Source organism: Dromiciops gliroides, chromosome 4 (assembly GCF_019393635.1).
Source record: "Dromiciops gliroides isolate mDroGli1 chromosome 4, mDroGli1.pri, whole genome shotgun sequence".
NCBI classification, from domain to species: domain Eukaryota; kingdom Metazoa; phylum Chordata; class Mammalia; order Microbiotheria; family Microbiotheriidae; genus Dromiciops; species Dromiciops gliroides.
The window spans coordinates 183581522-183600761 of record NC_057864.1 but is presented as its reverse complement, the minus strand read 5'-3'; the positions used below and the strand labels follow the sequence as shown (position 1 = coordinate 183600761).

Below are 19240 nucleotides of genomic sequence, written 5' to 3'. Positions count from 1 at the left end.
TTTATCTGCCCTTCATCTGTAAGATGAAGAGATTGGACTCAGCAGCTTCTAAAGAGTTTCCAGTTCCAAATCTATACTCCCATGATCCAATGCTTCCCAGGTGGGCTCACGAATGTCCCCTTATTAGAGGGGGTTTTGTCTAATGAGCCCCCCCACCTTGAGCCACACTCACAAAAACTTACTAGTATTCATGCTTCTTTATACCCTTCACACACACACACACACACACACACACACACACACACACACCTTTGTCTTCCCTGCCTTTCAGATCCTTGGGCAGAGGGCCAAGAGAGCAGACATTTTCCCATGGAGGCTGGTTGGAATGGGGTTAGGGAGTATTGTTAGTACTGTTAAGGACGACAGGAAGTCTATGGCATGAGGGTGGGAGTGAGACATGAGACAGCTGAGGTCAAGGGAGCCAAAAAGTAGGAGGAGGGGGAGGTAAATGAGGGCATGGCAGTAGTCAGCAGGGGCCTTAGTCTCCCCACATCTGTGGACTAGAATGGGCAAGATAGAGATTTCTTCCCCATGGGGGCAGTGTGGAAAGCTCAGCCCATCCTCACTCCCTGGGGAAGGGCACTGCAGTGAGGAGCTGGGGTGGGCTGGGGCTGGTGATACTTGGGGGAGTGTCAGGAAGTCAGAGGGTGCTATTAGCTTTTGATTTGCTTTTGGGGGAACGTCACCATGGAGGGCAGCATGGGTGAGGAGGCCATGCCAGGAATAAGAGCCTTGAGAGAAGATGATATCAGTTGCCACATCAGGAGACCCAAACCAAAACAAAAGGAGGCAGGCAGCTTGCCACAGTGGAAAGAACATTGATGGTGCTGTCAGAGGACCTGGGTTCAAATCACCATTGACAGTTACTGACCCTGGGCAAGTGCCAAGCTCCCTAGATTACTTAGATCCCTCAATTATAAAATGAGTCTGGACTACATGACCTGTGAGGCCCACAGGACAGCTATGACCCTATGAAAGAAAGCTGGCTCTGTGGCCTTTCCTTGAGTAGTAAGAGCCCCAAATTGGGGCCACAGAGAACCAGCCCTGGTGACCATACAGACAGGATTGGCCTAATACTTCCCAAGGTCAAGGATGGATTCAGGGGTCTGGACACCCTAACTTCACCCTGCACTGCTCTGGCTCTGCTCAGGTAACCAACACCTGGGACTCTGGCTTTAGAGTCACATGGGGGAAGGGGGAGAAACCCAATAGTGCCCCAGCACCCTCCTCCCTATTCTAATTACTTCTGCTTGGTTCCTGGAAGATAAAACTGGGGTTTCCCATGATGAGCTGAAGGGAGACAGCTCTTTCCAAAAGAAGTAGATGCTGCAGAGAAGCAAGTCCTGGTGCTGGCTGGGGTGAGAAGCTTCTAGAGGGAAAAACTGAGAAGGAAAGGGGAAAAGAAAGGAGTGGGGTAGGTCCTGAGGGAGGGGGAGGGGTTATTCTAGGCAAGTAAGGTTAGTGAAAAGAGAGGTGAGAGAGGATAAAGGATGGGGGCAGGGGACAGAATGGAGCAGGCCCAAGTCTCCCCAACTCTTCTGGATTTTACTATCATTTCACTTTTTCCTCATCCCTCACACTCCTTTTTCTTTAGCGTCAGCTGAATTCCCAGCACCACAGAGATCTACCTGACTACCTCTGGCCACTCTGTCAGCCCCACAAGTAGGTGCAGAGTGGGGGGGGGGGGAGCGGGAAGAGGAGGTAGAAAACAATATCCCAAATGAGGGGATGGAGACATAGTGAAGGGCAGAGATTTAGGATCCCCCAGACTCCCAGTCACCCAACGAAGGAACCATAGACAAAGCTCCCACAGAAGGCCCCCTGGATCTACTAGGGACCCCACTGGATAGAATTTAGAGAGACCACCCAGCACAGACTAAGACGAGCCACCAAAATAAGGACTAGAATTCCTTCCAGGATACCCCTGAGTAGATCAATGTAAGTATTTTTTATTCTTTTTTTCTGGGGGGGTGGCAATTACCTTCTGCAGGTCCTGCCTAGCCTGAGAACTATGCCAATCTGCGGTCATGATCCTGCCAAACATTCAAATTCCCCTCCTCCTGTTGGTGGTACTGGACATGGGGGGCACTATGCCCAGTGCCCGGTCACCTCCCCGGGGCTGCTATGTGGCAGAGGAAGCTGGTGAGCGTACATTCCGTTGCAGCCAGGCTGGCCTGGTTGCTGTGCCTCTGGGCATCCCAAATGACACCCGTAAACTCTACCTAGATGCCAATCGGCTGGCATCCATTCCTGCTGGTGCCTTCCAGCATCTTCCCGCCCTGGCTGAGCTAGACCTGTCACACAATGTCCTCGTCCGCCTCTCAGATGCTGCCTTCCAGGGTCTGGGGAACACCCTGAGATACCTGGATCTCTCTGCCAACCAACTGACATCTGTGCCCGCTGAGGCCTTTAGGGAATTACAGATCCAAGTGAACCTATCTGCCAATCCATGGCGCTGTGACTGTGCCCTTCAGGAGGTGCTGAGATGGGTGAGGTTGGCACCAGGTACCGGGGCAGGCATTGTCTGTGGCCCAAGTGCCCGGCCAGAGCTGGTGGGCCGGGAGTTTCTGTCACTGATAGAGGAGGCAGAAATGTGTGGCACTGGAAGAGGTGGGGCCCGAAGAGCCACAGATGCTGCCCTGCTGGTCACCATGGGAGGCTGGCTGGCACTAGTCATGGCCTACCTGGTTTACTATGTGCACAGGAATCGGGAAGAGGCCCGGTGTCCCCCCAAACTGCCTGCTCCCCTGCCAGCCCCCTCTGAGGATTCATCCATGCTCAGCACTGTTATCTGATTCTTGGATCCTGGACACCTTCTTCCCACCTATGCTCCTCTGACCCTCACCTTATCCCATCTCCACCTCAGACCTCTTGTCTCCCTAATGTTGGTGCTCCATCCACTTCTGTCTCTCAAACCTCTATCACCTAAACCTCTTCTCTGCCCCGCCCCCTTGGCCAGCTCTGCTTCATCCTTTCTCCTCTCACAGTCAGCTAAACCTTCATCTCCCCTGCCCCAATCCCCTGTCCCAACGTTCTCCCTTCCTTAGTTCAACCTTTGTCCTTCCCCCAGCCAGCCCTACTTCTAACCCTGCCCCCCACCCCAGGCAGAATCCCCAGCTCTCTGTCTTGACTCTTCTACATAAGACCACCCCCGACCCTACCCCCACCAGTGCTACCTCCTTGTTAAACAAGAGATCTCCTCATGCATCAGACTGGGAGGGGGGATGGAGAGAGGGAAAAATGAGAATGTGGTTTGAGAAGCCTCCCTTTCCCCCATCCCTAGTGTATCAGAAAACATTCAATGAAGGGACAGTTTATAGCTTCTCAAATACCTTTCCCATAGTCCCTTACTGTGGTGGATAGAGCAGGTAGGCTTGGCTTACAATTCCCCTAGTAACCTTACCTCCACCCACAGACCTCCATGCTGGACTTAGGCCCTGTCTCCACCTTCCCTCCCACCCTCTACCTGTTGCTACCAGAGTCTATTGAGCAGGGACACAAGAAACCTGAACTGAGCTGTGAATTAATGATGATATACTGGGGAATCTGGGGGAATGAGAAATGAGAAGGTAAGTCCAGATATTGGTCAGTAGGATGAGATTGGCAATTAGCACTATGTTTCTTCTTTCTATCCCCTCACATAATTCTCTCAGCAACCTGGATCCATCCAGTCTCCCTAGTCCTGGAGAAAAGATAGGATCAAAGGAAGGACCAACATTCCTTATCTTCTCCCCAGGGGAGTTGAAGAAGGTGGGGTGAATTGGTCCCTGAACATAAATCTGTTTTGAGTTTAGCAGAAATTCCAGGAAGACCCAGGGCAGAGTTGGCTGCCATTGAGGTTAGATGACCCTTATAGCTCCTTGGGAATATCTCAAAATGCCATTTACTCTCACCTACAGAGGACCACCCTGAAACTGTCCCTGGGAGAGAGGGGGCTGTCTCTGGGTGGCTTGTGGGCACCAGTGATGAGAACTAGAGATAAGGACCATCTTCTCAGCATCCCCACCCTGTGTGGGATACAGGCCAATGGGCAGAGTCAAGGAGTGGGAGTTCATAAGAGATGAAAATCTGGTTCTTCCCCTATCACTTCATTTCTATCCACTCTCACCCACACCTGATCCCTTTCTTCCCCTTCCCTGTCTCTTTTCTGATGCCTCCTCCCACACTTCTCTTTTTTGCCTTAGGAAACTACCAGCATCCCACCTTCCAAAAAATATTCATACCCAATCTTTTGGGTGAATGGACTCTCTGTTCATCACTCTTGAGGTCTCCTGATATAGACTGACCCATCTGTCCAAGAAGGGATTGAAACTTTCTGTCTCTCCTTCCCTTTTCCCAAGAAATGGTAGACATAGAATGACCCATTCCCCACAATAGACTAATCCAACCACTCAGAAATACCAGGTGTCTGGCATTCCCTTGGCTCACATATTGGCTGTTCCTATGACCGGTTATTTTGTCCCTAATAGGTTTCTCAGGGGGAAAAGACATGATCTTTTCATGGGTTCTCCCTTTCCAAGGGAACACTGTCAGATTCACCATTACTCCTTCCAGTGCCCTTCCCACCCCCGCTCCCTAGGGGCAGGCTAGAACAAGTTGTGCTGATTTCTGAGAAGTGGACTTGTATGGGGACATAAGGGTGGGGACAGGTGGGGCATGACTATTTCCCCATTAACACGGACATCAGGAGCCCCATTTGATGAGCCCATCCTACCTGAGAGGCATCCCCAGGCTGTCTCTCAGAGTGATCATAGAACCTACAAGGAGAAGGATTCCCTCCAGTCTGAAGTCCTACCCTGAATCCATTTGGGCACCTCTCATCCCCCAAAGGTGAGCTGGGAAAAAGACAAGGGATCCAGTAAGTGAGAGGAGTTCACCCTGAAGGCTCCTTGGGTCTGAGAGCACCAATCTCTGGCACAGACTTTGTGGGGTGGGGGTGGGGGGTAGAGAGGAGGAGCAACATTGTCCTCATTCACATTGGCCTGTCCTCTCTCCAATTCCTTCTTTCCTCTAAGTTTATGAGAGACATAAGGGATGGAGAGAGGAGCAAAGAAATGGGAAGTCCAGTAAAGGATGGGATTTGGGGAAATATATAGGAAGAGACATCTGTTCTCTTTGCTTCTCTCTCCTCGGGTCCCTGGGTTAAGATCTGTGGGGTAGGGGGCAGCTAGGTGGCACAATGGATAGAGCACCGGCCCTGGAGTCAGGAGTACCTGAGTTCAAATCCGGCCTCAGACACTTAACACTTACTAGCTGTGTGACCCTGGGCAAGTCACTTAACCCCAATTGCCTCACTAAAAAAAAAAAAAAAAGATCTGTGGGGTGCAGGGGGTGGGGAGGTGGGAGTCAGAAACAACCGCTTCAGCTAAGTCGGAGAAGCCAGACAAAGCTATCAGCTCAATGCCCACCAAGGGCAGGGGTAAGTGGGAACTCCCCCAAAGTGGGGCAGTGAGGATAGGGTCAGAGGATGTGGGAGAATTCAGCCTTCTCTGGGAAGAAGGGGCCAACAGTGGGCTGAGGTCTTGGATGGTGTCCAGGAGTGAAAGGGAAGTGCCAAGTGCTCTGCTATCCAGGGTGTGCCCATCCAGTTTTAGGGAGAGTCTCCCAAAAGGGCCAGGGGAAAGAATCCAGGTCAGGGCTGAGGAGAGTGGGGGTGGCCAAGTAAAGACTGAGATAAACTGTTCTTGCTTCATTCCATCCTCCAACATTCTCTGCCAGGTCTTAGGAAGCATGGCTCCCGTGTTTCGAGACACCACCCAGGCCTTGGTTCGGCAACTGGATCCAACTGGGGACCTGATTGCCCTGAGCAGCATCATTGATGTTTCACGCTTCAGGCCCTTCTGCCTGGTACGGAGGAAGAGGAAGGGTACACTCTTCTGGGGAGCCCAATATGTCAAGACGGACCTCTCTCTCAGAGATGTGCTGGAGGCCGGAACTAAGATGCCAGGTATAGTCATCCATGATAGCAACCTCCCTCCACATGCATGCATGCATGTACACACACACACACACACACACACACATACACACATATCCCTTCCATGATCAGGAACACATCACTCATGCAGAGAATTCTAGCCACATAGGCTGTCCTCCAGCCATTGCAACCATGTAAAGGGGTGGAAAAAGCAGAAAAACCCACCAACTAGTTTATTCAATTGCCCCCTCTTGGCCCTGAGTGCCATCCTTTAGGCCAACGCCCTGATAACAGGGCAGGGAAGGCACTGTACCAGCTCACTGCAGCTGCTTTGGGACCAACAGGCATCCTTAAAAGAGGAACACTGGCCAGTGATGCTAAAAACAATAGGCTTTTATGGCAGGCATATTTTAAGTCACAAAGATGCAGCCTGGCTCGGTGGATAGAGAGCTGATTTGAGAGTCAGGAAGACCTGGGCTTGAATCCCACCTCTGGCACATATCAGCTGTATGACCCAGAGCAAGGTACACAATCTTTCCATGCTCCAGGCTGGAGCTCTGAGCTACAAAGAAGCTGCTGACCTACCCCTGGCTCAAGGTATTTTCTCAAAAGGACCTTTCACTGAGCCAGTGAAATCACCAGTCTGATCTCAGGCATTTTACCTGACACAAGTAACCATGACCCCACCCGAGGTCATGAGCAAGGGAAGAGAAGGGATGGGCAAAGGATACGACTAGTTCTCAATCACTCGAGGGACCTCATCTGGCCACCAGTTCTTTGCTCATGAGACCATGGCAGGAGGAAGCAGGGGGCTGATGGTGCTGCAAGATGATCCCTCTGGCCTTGGCATGCCCAAGTCAGGCCAAGCTCTCCCCACTGTTGCTTTCAATATGGTGACATATGGTTTCCATCCTTCATACACCAGAGCAACTCAGCAACCCAGGGAGGGAAGGGCCAAGAGTTTGTTTGGGTTTTTGTTTTGTTTTGTTTTGTTTAGGGAGGAAGGGTCTCATTCAGCAAGTCTGATTGATTGCCTATTTCTGAAGTCACAGTCAGGAAGACACCAGGGATTGGTTGTTGATGCTTTGTCAATTACAACATGGGGTTGGATGGCTACCTTCCAGATAAAGGGGTGGGTGGAGGGGTGAGAAGGGGAAGAGATTGAGTGAGTGCAGGCTCCACCAGAGGCACTCACCCAGTGGCTCACACTTCTCATGGATCTCAAAGAGGTCTGGGGCAGGAGGGGAGGGGAGAAGACTCTCAGGCTACCATAAACACTAAAAAGGGCATACAGACAAAGAAGGACCAAGGCATAGATCCAAGGCATCGACTTGGAATATTATCATATGTAGAAGTGAAGATGCATCAAGTGCACACTAAGTGTATGGGTAGCAAGCAGCTGCAGAGAAAAGGAAGGAACAATTGTAGTGGAATGGGATGAAATTAAGTGGAGGCAGCCTAGGGAGTTCTCACTCCTAGGAGATCACGGGTTCCCTCTTTGACTGCCACCACTCACAGTTAAAGGGGGGAGCAGGAAAGAATATAATTCTGTCACACAGGCATCAGGGTCCCTGACCTCTGACTACCAGAGTCTTGGGGACCACTGGTACAACTGCCTCCTTAAGGAAAAAAAGAAGGGAGGAAGGGAGAAAAGAAGGGTGGGAGGAAAGGGCACAGAGAGAGAGAGGAAGGGAAGTAAAAAGGGAGAGAGGGAGGGAGGAAAGAAGGGTGAGAGGAAGGGAAAGAGGAAAGGAATGGAGGAAGAGAACAAAGGAGGGAGGGATGGGGAGGGAGGAGAGAGAAAGAAAAAAAAGGAAGGAAAGAAAAGGAGGGAGTAAGGAAAGAGGAAAAAAGGAAGGAAGGAGAAAGGAAGAAAACAAGAATTTTTTAAGCACCTACTATGTGTCAGGTACTGCGCTAAGCCTTTATAAATATTATCCCATTTGATCTTCACAACAACTCTGGGAGGTTAATGGTAGTATTAACTCCTTTTTACAGATGAGGAAACTGAAGTAGGCAGAGGTTAAGTGACTTGCCCAGGATTACATGGCTCATAGATGTCAGAGGTAGTTTTTGAACTCAGGTATTCCTGACTCCAGCCAGATGTCTACCCATTATGCCACTTAGCTGCCTCAGGCTGGAGAGTGGCCAAGAAAGTCTGTTTTCAGGGATATAACATATTCTGACCCTGACCACCCACACCTTGTCATCACAACCTCACCTTACTCCCATCCCTAGCCAGCAGTGGGCAGAATGCAGTGGTCACAGAGAGATTGAAGCAGAGGTACACGAATACCACCAATCTCCTGATGTTTATCCCCAAAGGGAGGATAAAAAAACACACTAGCTGAAGGGCACCCCTTCACCTGGCTTCTCCTTCTATCTTCATCTGTGTTCCAGGTGAGTCTGTCTTCAAGGACACTTGCTACCAAAACCCTAGCATAGAGCAACTGGACTCATCCACCGTAAAACAAGAGCCTCTCTTCACACTCCACCTAGGCTCTCTCCCACTCCATTCTCCTCTGCCCTTGTCTCCCCGCCCCCCCAACCCCCGGCCTTCATTGGTATCTTTCCCTTCTGGCTCTTTTTGGCAGAAGCAGGGTGATGAGGTGGGAAAAGCTGCAGTTCTAGACTCAGAGGTGCTGTATTGGGAAATTGCTTCTGTCACTTATAAACCGTGGGACCTTAGGGAAGTCACTACACCATCTGTAAAATGAGGGAGTTGGAGTAGAACCACTAGTGACCCTTCCAGTTCTAAATCTACTATTCTGTCTGAGTCCTGGAAGGCCCCTTCCTACCCTTGTACCCTTTCAGAGTCTTTCCTTTTCTCCCACTGTAATCTCATTCCTACAGCTGCCTCTAGTGCATGACTTAATTTTCCTATAGTGTAAGGGAATATGACATATAAAAAGTTCAAGAGATATAATTTCTGAGTAATTAATCATTTTATTAATCATGCTAGCAAGTAATAAAAAGGGTCAGTGGCACTCTTCTTTTTTTTTTGTGAGGCAATTGGGGTTAAGTGACTTGCCTAGGGTCACACAGCTAGTAAGTGTTAAGTGTCTGAGGCCGGATTTGAACTCAGGTCCTCCTGAATGCAGGGCCAGTGCTCTATCCACTGTGCCACCTAGCTGCCCCAGTGGCACTCTTGAATGGCAAAGATGCATCATGGAACTTGGAAAAGTGGGTATTCCTGAGGGTGGCAATCAACTCTGATTAATTAACAATTGATGAGAAGAATGAATATTATAATGAGAAGTGGGCTTATTCTAATAGGAGCTGGGGAACTTGACTCTAATCACTCACTCAGTCTTGAACACTTACCCAGATTACCCCTTTCTGGGGCAACCTAGACAAAAAGGGGTCCGCCTCTGTTTAGACCTGGCTAAGTGGAAGACAAGGAGCCAGAATTCACCTTAGATTAAATTCTTTATAAGGTTCTTTAGTTGGAGGGAGTAAAAATTCCAAGATTTCACCTCTTCATCCACCCAGAGAACTAAGCTTTGACCTAATCCCCAAATAAGGAAGGGAAATGTCCTGGATCTCCCCCAATATTTTATTATTTAATAATAATTTCTCTCAGGACCATCAACATAATAATTATCTAGTAACACCTAACTCTCAGCTTATCTGGATTTCAGCAGTCCATTGACCTCAACCAGCCCAAACAGAGCCATGGGCTAGCAAGGAAGCAAAAGAAAGGCTTCTAAGAAGCCAAGATGGGGATCACCAGGTCCAGGCACTCATGCACTCTACTCTGTCCTTTATTCAAAGCCTATTTTTTCTTATTTTAGACACTAACCCATAGCAAATTAGGAGAAAAGTTCAAACAAAGTAGTGAAGGGAAATTTGGGGCAGAAGAGAGAATACTTTGAGCTTTCAGCAGAGACAAATACTCAAAGACTTCATGGAAAAAGTAGCACCTTATCTGAGAGCTCAACAGGTAGAGCTAAGGATGATTTTAATCCTATGCCTTCAAAAACATTGTACTGAGGACTGGCCCATAAGCTTCACCAGACTGCTCAAGGGGTCCACAACACAAAAAAAGGTTAAGAACCCCCCACTCTAGGTCATGACTCTTTGGGGTTATCAGGCTTCTGACTGGTCTAGCCTGCTTCCATCCCTTAGCAAAAGGCTAAGATAGACCCATTATGATTTCTGGAGTTTCAGGAACTATTCTCATTTGGATCTCATGTCCAGCTCCTCTCCGTTTGGTAGCTAATACCTTTGCATTGGCCTTAGAAATCCTGCTTTCTTGTTAACCCTTCTGTGCCCTGAAGATAGGCTGTGCTAATTCCCTATCCTCAAGTTGGACCCCCTCTGGATTTTTTTTCTCTCCTGGCCTCTTGGAGGAAAGGGAGAAGGGCATTTGTTACTGGAAAGAAATCCAGGCAGTCTTTTTGGAGGAGGTTGGTTTAGAACAGAGTAACAAGATGAGCTCTGCTATCTCTGTCTGACAGCACCAAAAAAGGACACAAAGATCACCATTCAAGGGAACAGTGAAGGAAACATGCAGGCTGGAGTCAAGACTGCAGCCATTGGATTACCCGTGAATATCACTGTCTCTGCTGGTGGTTCCCATAAAAACTACCTGGAGGTTCAGAAGCTCAGCATCATGGATGGCCTGGAGTCTTTAAAGAAGTGGTAAGGCCCAGGTTGGGAAGGGATGGCTCAAGGACAGATGATAAAAGCTTACACAGAAATCTCTCTAATGGGATCCAGCCCTGCACAGGCTTGGAAAGACAGAGATAATCCCTAATACTCGCAAAGCCACAGACACATGGGTTATCCTAAATTCAAAACCACACACAGACAAGCGTTCATGGACACACAAAGACACTTAAATATAGACTACTCAGAGAGACCTCCCACATAGGCACCTGGAAATAATCAAGAGCTAGCATTTACATAGCACTTTAAGTATTGCAAAGTGCTTCACATATGTTATCTTATTTGTTCCTCCCACACTCTGGGAGGTAGGTGCTAGAATTTTCCCTGATTCACTGTTGAGAAAGCTGAGAATATTCAGGGGTTCGGTAACTTGGCCAGGGAGGGTCTGAGCTAGAATTCAAACTCAGGTCTTCCTGACCTCAAGTCCCTCACTCCTCACTGTACCACCTAGCGGCGAATAGAATGAATTCAGAGACATACACACATTTCAGGCAAATCAGGTGCTCCTAAGGCAATCTCTCACTGACTGTTTGGATTGTCTCACTATAGTATCTGGAGAATATGGAAAGGGTGCCCCAGAATGGGATAGCTAGACAGCAGAGGAGACACTTGGGAAGAAAAGCTGCTGTCTACTCACAGTCCCAAAGTCCAATGAAAACCATGATTCTCCCTCTCCCAGGAAACTGAAGAAGCCAGAGCCATCCTTCCTGAAGAGGCTTCGGGAGCGCGGAGAGAATCTGTATATGGTGACGGAGGCAGTGGAGACGCTGAAGGATGCCAAGCTGGAGAAGGGGAGGAAGGCTGGTGCAGGCATTTCCATCCCTCTCCTTACATCCATTGGGCTCAAGGTTGGAATTCTAACAGTTCTGACTCCTCCTGGAGCTCACCCACCCATCCCATGGCACTGGGAAACCCAAGGCTAGTGTCACACAAAGATACATTGCATACCTCAGGCCCTTTCCCTTGAAAAATCCAGGCCCTTAGCCTTCTCCTCTGAACCTGCCCAATCCTATAACCTTTTCCTTCACAATAGTAATTACTATTAATTACTTCCTAATATTACTCCAGCATGGTATACATGATAGAGCACTGGACTTGAAGTCAGGAAGACTCCAAATATTCAAATTGAGCCTTAGATACTTACTAGTTGAGTGACTTGCCTCCCACAGAAAGTCTTCCCTAACCCCTGTTAAGTCCATTGCTTTCCCTCTTTTAATTATCTCCTAATTATCCTATATATGGCTTGCTTTGCATATATTTCTTTGCATGTTGTCCTTTCTAATAGATTCTGAGAACCCAGAGGGTAGGGACTATCTTTTGCTTCTTTTTGTATCCCTAGAGTTTAGCACAGTGCCTGGTACATAGTAGATACTTGATCAAGGTTCACTGATTGACCCCTCGACAAGTCATTTAATCTCATTTGACCTCAGTAATATGGAGCCAATGGTCTCTACAATCACTTCCCAGGGGCAGCTAGGTAGTACAGTGGATAGAGTGCCAGGCCAGGAGTCAGGAAGATTCATCTTTGTGAGTTTAAATCTAGCTTCAGTCACTAGTTGGGTGACCCTGGGCAAGCTCCTTATCTATAAAATGAGCTGCAGAAGGAAATGGCAAAACTACTCCAGTATCTTTACCAGAAAAACCCCAAATGGGGTCATGAAGAGACAGACATGACTGAAATGACTGAACCACCACAACAAAAATGGTCCCTTTCAGCTCTAAATCTATGATCCTTTAATGAGAAGGAGAAGTGACACATTTGTTAATTACCTACCATGAACCAGGCACTGTACTTACACTTTACAAATATTCTCATTTCGTACTCGCAACAATCCTGTGAAGTAGGTTCTATTATCATTTTCATTTTACACTTGAAGAAACTGAGGGAGATAGAGGTAAAGTAACTTGCCTTTCGTCAATGGCTAGTGTCTGTGACTGGATTTGAACTGCGGTTTTCCCGACTCCAGGCCCAGCTCTCTGCGCACTATGGCGCCACCAAGCTGCCACATCTCTTCTGATTAGGTCTTCCTGACTCCATGCCCAGCTCTCTGTGAACTATGGTGCCATCTAGCTGCCACAACTCTCCTGGAGTCAAGTCTTCCTGACTCCAGATCCAGCATCCACCTATCTGCCCTAGGTATCATAGCAGGTGAATAAAGAGCTGACCCTGGAAACCAGGAAGAATAGAGTTCAAGTCTTTACTTCTGACACCCTGGCTATATGACCCTGGGCAAGTAATTTAACTTCAATCAGTGCTCTTAGCTACTCTTGTTTGTTTTTTGCAGGGCAATGAGGGATAAGTGACTTGTCCAAGGTCACACAGCTAGTAAATGTCAAGTGTTTGAGGCTGGCTTTGAACTCAGGTCCTCCTGAATCCAGGGCTAGTGCTTTATCCACTGAGCCACCTAGCTGTCCCTCTTAGCTACTCTTCAAGGCCATAAATTGCAGAGAAGTTACTGACCTACATTAGTGGAGGGAGCTTCCTCATCTGGGAGTTTCCTTTAGCAACAAAATCACAGGTCAACTCCCTCTCCTTCAAGGCCTTCTAAGGTTCCTTCAAGGTCAAAATCCTAGGACCTTATCTGTATCATACTTACAGAATTTCTCCTTCTATGGTCTCATTTGGGCCTCACATTAACCTTGGAAAATAGGCCATCCCTATTTTTACAGCTTTCAGGAAACTGAGGCAGAAAGTAAATGACTTAACTAAGGTCACACAACTAGGAACAGCTACAGGCCTGGAGTGTAGGAAGACCTAAGTTCAAATCCAACCTCAGAAACTTACTATCTAGGTGACCCTGGGCAAGTCCCTTGACCATGTTTGCCTCAGTTTACTCATCTATAAAATGAGCTAGAAAAGGAAATAGCAGACCACTCCAGTATCTTTGCCAAGAAAATCTCCAATGGGGTCACAAAGAGTCAGACAGGACTACTAATCAACTAAACCACAACAACAAAAGGCTCTCTATGCTCCACTCCATCCCTCAGTCCTGTGTTTCACCCAACCTGAGTCCCTCTCTCCTCAGTACCTCTCCCACTTCCTAGCTGTCTGACCTAAGAGGAGGGATTTGAACTCAAGTCCTCTGATTCTAATTCCAACATTCTTTCCACTACAAAACCCTAATATGTACATGTGTGCCAGTGTTTTATAACCATAGAGAATTATACAAATATAACTTATGATCATAATTATGATGCCTATCTTTCTTTCCCTCTTTTCCTATGTGAAACTCCCGGCTTCCTCCAGGGATCCTTTAACTTCAATACAACCATCCACGTCTCTCTGGGCTCCGTCCTGGCCTTCAGACTAAAGCAGCTTGTCATTGGAGAGAAAAATTGGGGTATGTTGCAGTGAAGGGAGGATGGGGAAAGATGGACCTCCATGTTGGGTCATTGCACTTCAAGGATCAGTGCCCAGAAGACCATTCTCCTCCTGGATTTCCATCCTAGCTCTTTTCTCCCCAGTCTCCCAGAGAGTCTATAGCCTGAAGCTCCCTTGAGACATTTCTTTCCCCACTCCTGAACTTCCTAATCTCCCCATTACTAGTCCTCTGTTCCCTTTCCCTTTCCTAAGCACTACTGGTCTTCCTGCCTTCTTTGGTAGGTTCCTAGACACAGCAAGGAATGAGTGATAACCCCTCCCTTCCCCTTCTCTATCCACTGCAGACATCTCACATCTCAAAGATAAAAAGCTGAAAACTTTCACGTCCTCTGAAGGTGAGTGTGGCCAAGGGGCTTATCCTTCTCTTTTCCCATAACTGACTGGGCTAACATAAAGAGGAGAGAAAATCTTGGGTGGAAAGGGTTTGCATATGTCCCCAAGCTCTAGAAGTGGGAAAAAGCTAAGGTGAAGGTTCTGTGAGCCAGTGATGGGGGTGGGAAGAAGATGGTGAGATCAATGCCACATAAATACACGGGGTGGGGGCAGGGTGTGGTGAGGATGAGACTGGCATTCTTCTGCAGAAGCCTCTTAGGTCGGGGGCAGCTAGGTGGCGCAGTGGATAAAACACCCACTGGCCCTGGATTCAGGAGAACCTAAGTTCAAATCTGACCTCAGACACATGACACTTACAAGCTGTGTGACCTTGGGAAAGTCACTTTACCCTCATTGCCCTGAAAAAAAGAAAAAAAAGCTTCTTAGGTCATTCAGCTGCTCCCCCTTATTCCCAAGCTACCTGGTAAAGAGGGGAAGAGATACAGAGGTGAAATTAGCATCTGCACAACTAATCACTGCTATCTCTCTGTGTCTGCTTCCCCTGGGGTGTCCCCGACTTTGCTTCTACCCTCATTGCTGGACCCACAGCCTATGTGGCAGGTAAGAAGTTGAACTGTCCCCTCCCTTCGCCACCAGGCTCCATCTAGGAAGCCAAGGTTGAACAGTGAGGGAATTAGAAAGACAAGGAAGAAATACTGGGGTTGCCTCCTCCCAGAGATTTTCCCCTGGGGCCAGAGCTTCCTGAAGCCCCAATAGAAGAGAAGGAAGTGGGGCTCTACCCCACTGCTACCCAAACAGTTACTTTAAAACTGGAGCCTTGAGAGGCAGAGTTGGGGAAAAGGGACAGAGAAAGAGGGAAAGGAAGGAGTGGGTGGAGGCAGCTAGGTGGCACGGTGGATAAAGCGCTGGCCCTGGATTCTGGAGTACTTGAATTCAAATCCAACCTCAGACACTTGACACGTACTAGGTGTGTGACCCTGGGCAAGTCACTTAACCCTCATTGCCTCCTCCCCCCCCCCCGAAAAAAAGGAGATATAGGAGGAAGGAGAAGGAAAGGGGAAAGAAGAGAGGAAGTGAAAAGGGGAGAGAGAGAAGGAAAGAGAAAGGAAGAGGAGGAAAAGGAAAGGTAAAGGGGGGAGGAGAGAGGGGAATGGGAGAGGGAGGAGGGGGGAGGGCCACACTGGGGGCAGTAGGAAAATTAATAGGGGGCAAAAGGACTGAAAATGAGAGATTCCAAGGCATGAGGGAAGGACACACAGATGTGTAAGGAAAGCTACTGGCTGCGTGAATGGATACTAAGGGAAAATCTCTGGACTTGGGAACACGGGGCTCCAAAGACCTGGTCCCAGCCATTGTGTTTCCAAAGCAGGGGCACGGCCTGAGCCACCCTCCAAAGAGCTCAGGGGATTCCAGGCACTTCAGGCCGAGGTGGAAGCAGAGATGCCCACTGTGAAGAGACTAACCCTGGAACAACGCGAGGCTCTGCTGGGGGCTCTCCTGGGCCTTATGGGCCAGGCCAAGGCTCTGCAAGAGCTGGAGGACACAGTAAAATGGGCAGATGCCAGAGGGGGGGCATGGGCTGGTGGGAGGAGTCAGACAGCTTCCCCCATCCTTGTTTCTGGGCCCCAAAGGAGGCAGATCCAGAGAAAGGAGACTAAGCTCCCCATGTGATAGGGGGGAGACACCCCCACTCCTTTGAAGAGTCCTCTTGTGGAAGGGGGAGACATGATTCCCGCCCCAGCATAGCCCTCGCCCCTCTCTCCCGTCCTGGGGGTGCCCCAGTGCACACTCCTATCAGCACTCGAACTCCAGCTCCTCCAGGAGAACTTTCCCAGGGCAGCCCCTGCCAGCACCTCTCCTCTGAGATGACCTCCCATTTGCCCTCCCTATATTTAGGATGGGCATGATTATATGCATCTTGGTTCTCCCCATTAGAATATGAGATCCTTATGGGCAGGGACCCTGTTTCTGCCTGTCTCTATACCTCCCCTATTTAGCACAGTGCCTGGCACATAGCAAGCCCTTAATAAACATTTCTTGAATTGTTTGCTCTTTCCCAGATGAACCGAGCCCTGGACCTTGAGGAGACAGTGACCCCAGGATTCCTGGGGGGCCCTGGGGATACCATCCTGGCCAAGCTGCGGGATGCCTCAGGAAAACTCAACCCTGTCCTGACTGGGAGCTTTCTCTACCTGTTAGGGGCCCTCCAGGGTAAGGGGAGTCTGGAGCTGAGGGTGGGTCCCATTGCCACAGCCCAGCCTCCAACCTCATTGTCCCCCAAAGAAAGGGAGACTCCTCAGCCCACCTGCAGAGGGGACAGAGTGTGTGGCCTTCCCTCCCCCCCCCCCCCGTCTCAATGGTTAGCACAGCCCCAGCCCCCACCCTGAGACCACTGACCCCATCCACTTATCTACAACTGGCTCAGTGGTTCTCTCAGGCTCTGCCCTCCACCTCCTTCTCTGACCCTTCTTCTCCACTTCTCTTCTGGCCCTCTGCCTGTCCCCAGAGCTGAGTGAAGAGCAACAACAACTGTTGGCCATGTCTGTGGAGAAGAGAATCCTCTCCCAACAGCTGGAGCTGGTAAGGAGGACTGAGGGCTGAGGCCTACTGAGGACAGGGTCCAAGGACCAGAGGACAGAAACAAGTTTTAGAGCAGGAAGAGGCCTGCGACATCAGAGGGTCCATTTCACAACTGCCCAGAGAGGCAGCCTGCTTTGGCCAGGGTCCAGCACTTCCTTAGTGACTGTGAGATCCCGTGGCACCCACGTTAGCAGTCAATCTCATGGCTTCAGCCTTCATGGCTGCCATTTCTGGGCTATCGCCCCTCTTCACCCCACATTACCTCTAGGGGCCTTAGCAGGCCCAAGAACCAGCACCAGAGGTCTGGAAGGGTGGAGAAGAGTGAGAATAGGGCTGGCTTGGGATTCAGATGTATTACAGCCTATAAAGCAGATAGTCAAGGGTTGGACACATGGGGGGCACTTTCTACTCCTACCCTCTAACCACCAGATGAAGACCATCCTGGACCAGAATTTCATTCGGGCTGAAGTGGGACCATTCCGTCTTCACTGTGAGCTCCTCCAGAGCTTCCGAGGAGAGGAATTGACTGTGACCCAGGCCCTGATAGGTCTCTGTGGCCTTGACCTACAGGGTGATGGTCCCCTCTTTTGCGTGGGAGGCCTGAGGCCCTGCCTTCCCTCTGTGCCCTCTATGCTGCCCTCTCCGTTTTTCAAGTACTGTCTAAAAACTCTTGGCTAGGCTATACCTTCAGCCAGTTCCATCCCACCCTGGCCCACTCAGGAATGGGAAAAGGAGAGTGGAACTCGGGGGCTAACCTTGGGGGGATAGGGAAGATGGAATGGTGCTTGGGAGCAACTGGGAGGAAAAGCAAATCCGCCCCCCATCGCCCAGGTCAGAGCTCTCTGTAGACCCTGGGAAGGTTCCACCTGGGGTCCTCTTTGCTAGGTAAGGACTTAGGGGACCTGGCTTCCCACGAGAGTATAGAACTCAGGGCCTCCAAAGAATCAGAGAGTTTTTCTTCAGTCAACCACGAAGTGGAAGAGAATGTGAATTCCCATACTAACTTGCTCAGTAAGGGGCTTGGCAGAGCAGGGGATGTTTCCCGGGTAGAGCTGGCCTAGATCTCTTGCCTTCAGGGGATAAGCTAAGCTCTTCCAGTGTTTGGTCTGGATGGTGACAAAGGTCTTCTTCACCCAATCAAGCCTGCTGATGAAGGGGGGGTGATAGCCCAGAAATGGCAGCCATGAAGGCTGAAGCCATGAGATTGACTGCTGACTTTGATCTCCATTCTCAGTCTCTCCAGGCTGAACATCATCTGCTGAAACAGAGGTTCGGGGGCAGCTTGGGATCCAAAATTCATTTTGGGATGGGGGGAAGAAGCTCCAAATTTTTCTAGGGACTGAGGTGTGAATTTAAGGATAGGGAATTTAAGAATGACTGCTCAAGAAAGAAATTATAGTGGGAAGCTTTAAGGGATAGCTCTGGATCAAAGGCCTAGAGGGAGACGGGGATAAGGGAGGCTTCCTCTTTATCTCAAAACTCCAAATTACCTAAAGAAAGAACTAAATTCTGGGGCAGCTAGATGATGCAGTGGATAGAGCACCGGCCCTGGATTCAGGAGTACTTGAGTTCAAATCCGGCTTCAGACACTTAATACTTACTAGCTGTGTGACCCTGGGCAACTCACTTAGCCCCAATTGCCTCACTAAAAAAAAAAAAAGAAAGAAAGAAAGAACTAAATTCTCACCAATCCCATGGAGATCTCACCCCTCTCCATGTCATTCCTTCAATCAATAAGCATTTATTAAGCACCTACTGTGTAGCTTACAATCTAATGGGGGAGGTGGCATACAAAGGACTAGATAAAATAAGCCCAGCCCCAATCATAGCCATCTCACTAGATTTTAGTGCAATGCCATTTTCCCCAAATGCTTCTCCCACCTCAGAGGGAGGCTGTAAGGTGCTCCCTGCAAATGGGAATCCTTCCCTGTCTCCCTCTTTCCCCAGAATGATGAACAAGTGGATGAATAAGATTTCTCAGGGTCCCACTGCTGCCACCTGCTGGAGGCTCATTTTTCCTGCAGGGTCAGTGCTGCCAGCCTTTCCTAAGCCCTTTACTTTTCCTCTTATTTTCTCCTTTTCTACCTTTGCTTCTTATGAGGGAGGAGAAATAACAATAAAAAAGGAGAAATTGCCAAAAATAGAAGAAAAGAACGAGCAGTTGTGTGATTTGTGTGCCAGTGTCTTGCTTATACGTCTGATACAGAAGAGTGAGAAGTGGGCACTAGAGAGACTCCTTCCCCAGACTTTCTCTTTTTGTTATTGGTTTTCCTACTATACCCCACCCAGCATTCACCCCAAAGCCCCATCTAAAGTTGACAGCTCTAGCTGTGTGACCCTGGGCAAGTCACTTAACC

At 49.1% G+C, this 19240-nt stretch overlaps 1 protein-coding gene and 1 pseudogene across 1 annotated transcript; both read left to right on the top strand.

Annotated features, from left to right (window-relative positions):
- The first annotated feature begins 2027 nt into the window (after nt 1-2027).
- LOC122753017 (leucine-rich repeat-containing protein 3C-like) lies at nt 2028-2795 on the top strand. The gene has a single exon (XM_044000081.1). The coding sequence runs from the start codon at nt 2028-2030 to the stop codon at nt 2793-2795; it is 768 nt and encodes a 255-aa protein (XP_043856016.1).
- Nucleotides 2796-5730: 2935 nt separating this feature from the next.
- LOC122754813 lies at nt 5731-18219 on the top strand (annotated as a pseudogene).
- Nucleotides 18220-19240: the final 1021 nt, after the last annotated feature.

What these genes read in the sequence shown, in the direction of transcription:
- LOC122753017 (XM_044000081.1), top strand. Translation starts at nt 2,028, where the DNA reads ATGATCCTGCCAAACATTCAAATTCCCCTCCTCCTGTTGGTGGTACTG.